This window comes from Pundamilia nyererei, unplaced genomic scaffold (assembly GCF_000239375.1).
Source record: "Pundamilia nyererei isolate P.nyererei 1_Seehausen unplaced genomic scaffold, PunNye1.0 scaffold00150, whole genome shotgun sequence".
Lineage (NCBI taxonomy): Eukaryota > Metazoa > Chordata > Actinopteri > Cichliformes > Cichlidae > Pundamilia > Pundamilia nyererei.
Window position 1 is genome coordinate 1206793 of NW_005187551.1, and position 2189 is coordinate 1208981.

General features: G+C 41.5%; 1 protein-coding gene across 1 annotated transcript in view; it reads right to left on the minus strand.

The window, feature by feature from the left end:
• Positions 1 to 2189, minus strand: part of LOC102203196 (cyclic nucleotide-gated cation channel beta-3-like) — a 25039-nt gene that overhangs the window by 10797 nt on the left and 12053 nt on the right. Inside the window, exon 9 of the mRNA XM_005744907.1 lies at positions 1944 to 2066. Within this exon, the coding sequence (XP_005744964.1) occupies positions 1944 to 2066 (123 nt within the window). The remainder of the gene's footprint in view (positions 1 to 1943; positions 2067 to 2189) is intronic.

A 2189-nucleotide genomic window follows, 5' to 3' on the forward strand; every position in this document is an offset into this window, starting at 1 on the left:
GGGGGGGGGTGTCAGAGAGGGGTGTCATAAACTGTATTGGATGTTTTGGGGTCGTGTGGGGGAAAATGGAGTTTGTTTCTTTGTTTTGCATAAAATGGCAGTGGTGGGTTCTGGGCACGTTTGAGCGATTTCCTTGATGTCTTGCTGAAATTGCTTTAGCTTCCTAAAGAGAAAAAAATATTAAAAGAAAAGAGAAAGTAAAATAACAAAAATGCTACGAGAAAGAAGCTACCTGGCCAAGCATGGTGGACATAAAGAATGCCCCGAAAAGGTAGTTGGTCATCTGAAAGATCAGCCCGAATGTGGTGTCAGGAGTTGGTAACTCGGCGATCAGTAGCAGGGACTTCTCGGCATAGAAGAAGCAGCTGAGGTAACTGCAGCCACAGCATCAGCAGCAAACATGGGACATATGAAAGATTTTGACTCGATGCTTTGTGAGCTGGAACTCATAACTCTGTGCAATAAACCAGAGACTTTTTTTTAGGTAATTTTGTTTTTGCTATAACTTTTTGTTATGCATTGCTAACATTATCCTCCTGTGTGCTCATTTTCTACCTTTCTGTATCATGTTGGTGAGTGAACATGTTTAATATGGTCATTTGTGAGTACAGATGTTCCCCTAGCCACTGTTTTCAAACCATTAGCCAATCATTAGAAAGTTGCACAGAGGGAGGGAAGAAAAAACAGTTTGTTGTAACTGTGACTCGTGCACAGTGTTGGGGAGTAACAGAATACATGTACCGCCGTTACGTATTTAAAATACAAAATATGAGTAACTGTATTCCATTACAGTTACCGTTTAAAAAGGTGGTATTCAGAATACAGTTACTTTGCTGAAATAAAGGGATTACATGGCGGTATTTTCCTGTTTGATATGTTCGCCTATGCTCTCTCTATTTTGGGTTTCCCTGCCGGTGGAAACCCAAACAAAACACGCATTAAGAGGCTCAAATGCCTGTGTCTCAATCTCGCGTCTCATAATGATGTGAAGAAATATTTTAAAAAATGATTTAATATGAAGGCAATAGGCAGAATGCTACAGGCATAGCCCTAAAGAATGTAGCCTGATGGGCAGTGCAGTCCGTGCTGCAGGGAGAATGGACTGCCATACCCGTTATGCGTCTGTGAGCGAGGGAGGGAGAAAAAGGAAAGGTACAAGATGTCATCGAGCAGAAACGGGAGCTGGAAGCATGTAAATATAATAATAACCACTGCAGCCAAGAAGAGTGCCTGATGAGCCCAGTTGTAAGTAAGCTATTAAGACTCGACTGTACACTGTGTTCGTGTTTTCCTCGAAACAATAAGTTCGGTTGGAGCAGCCTTTCAACGCCTCTCTCTGTCTCTCGCTAGCAACGTTGACCCAGACAACAAAGTAAAGCCAGTTTTCAACTACGAGCACAACACGAACACAACGTATTAGCCAGAGGTCCCTTTATGGTTTTACACCTTTACGGTTCAGAGCCGCGGACCTGTTTTATATACGCGGAATAGTTTTCTATACGAGATCGCTGCAAAAAGCGCAGTTACCTAATGTCCACCCTCCCTGTTACTCATTTTATATTTAGATTTAAAAATCTAGTTGGTATTGGTATGGCGAGTAACCTTCAGTAATAGTAATAAATCACACAGCAATAGTACATTCATGCAGTTGTAAAAAAGCATGATAATATATTAAGTAATCCAAAGTATTCAGAATACGTTACTCTCATTGAGTAATGTAATGGAATACGTTACAAAAACATTTTGGGGCATGTATTCTGTAATCTGTAGTGGAATACATTTTAAAAGTAACCTTCCCAACACTGCTCGTGCAAAAGCTGCTCTAGCAGAGTCTCAGAATACAGTATGAGCATGCTAGGTCCACATCAAGAGTTGGCAGAAAAAAAGATGAGAAAATCCCTCCAACTCAAACACAAGTGGCTGTATAGAAGTGCTGTACTTACGCGCTGCCTAGGCCGGAGTAGACCCATTTAGTTTTACCAATGCCCTGATATTCTGAGGCCACGTAGTAGAAGCAGGCATTAAGGTGGAGCATGAAGAGCAGATAACCAATTGTGCGAATCACTCTAAGAGGGGTAATAAAGAGAGTTATTGATATGGCCACATTTTGACATTTTTGCTATCTCAGTTAATTGCATTGTATACTGGATGGATCAGTGGGTGGATGGATGGACGGATCGGTGGATGGA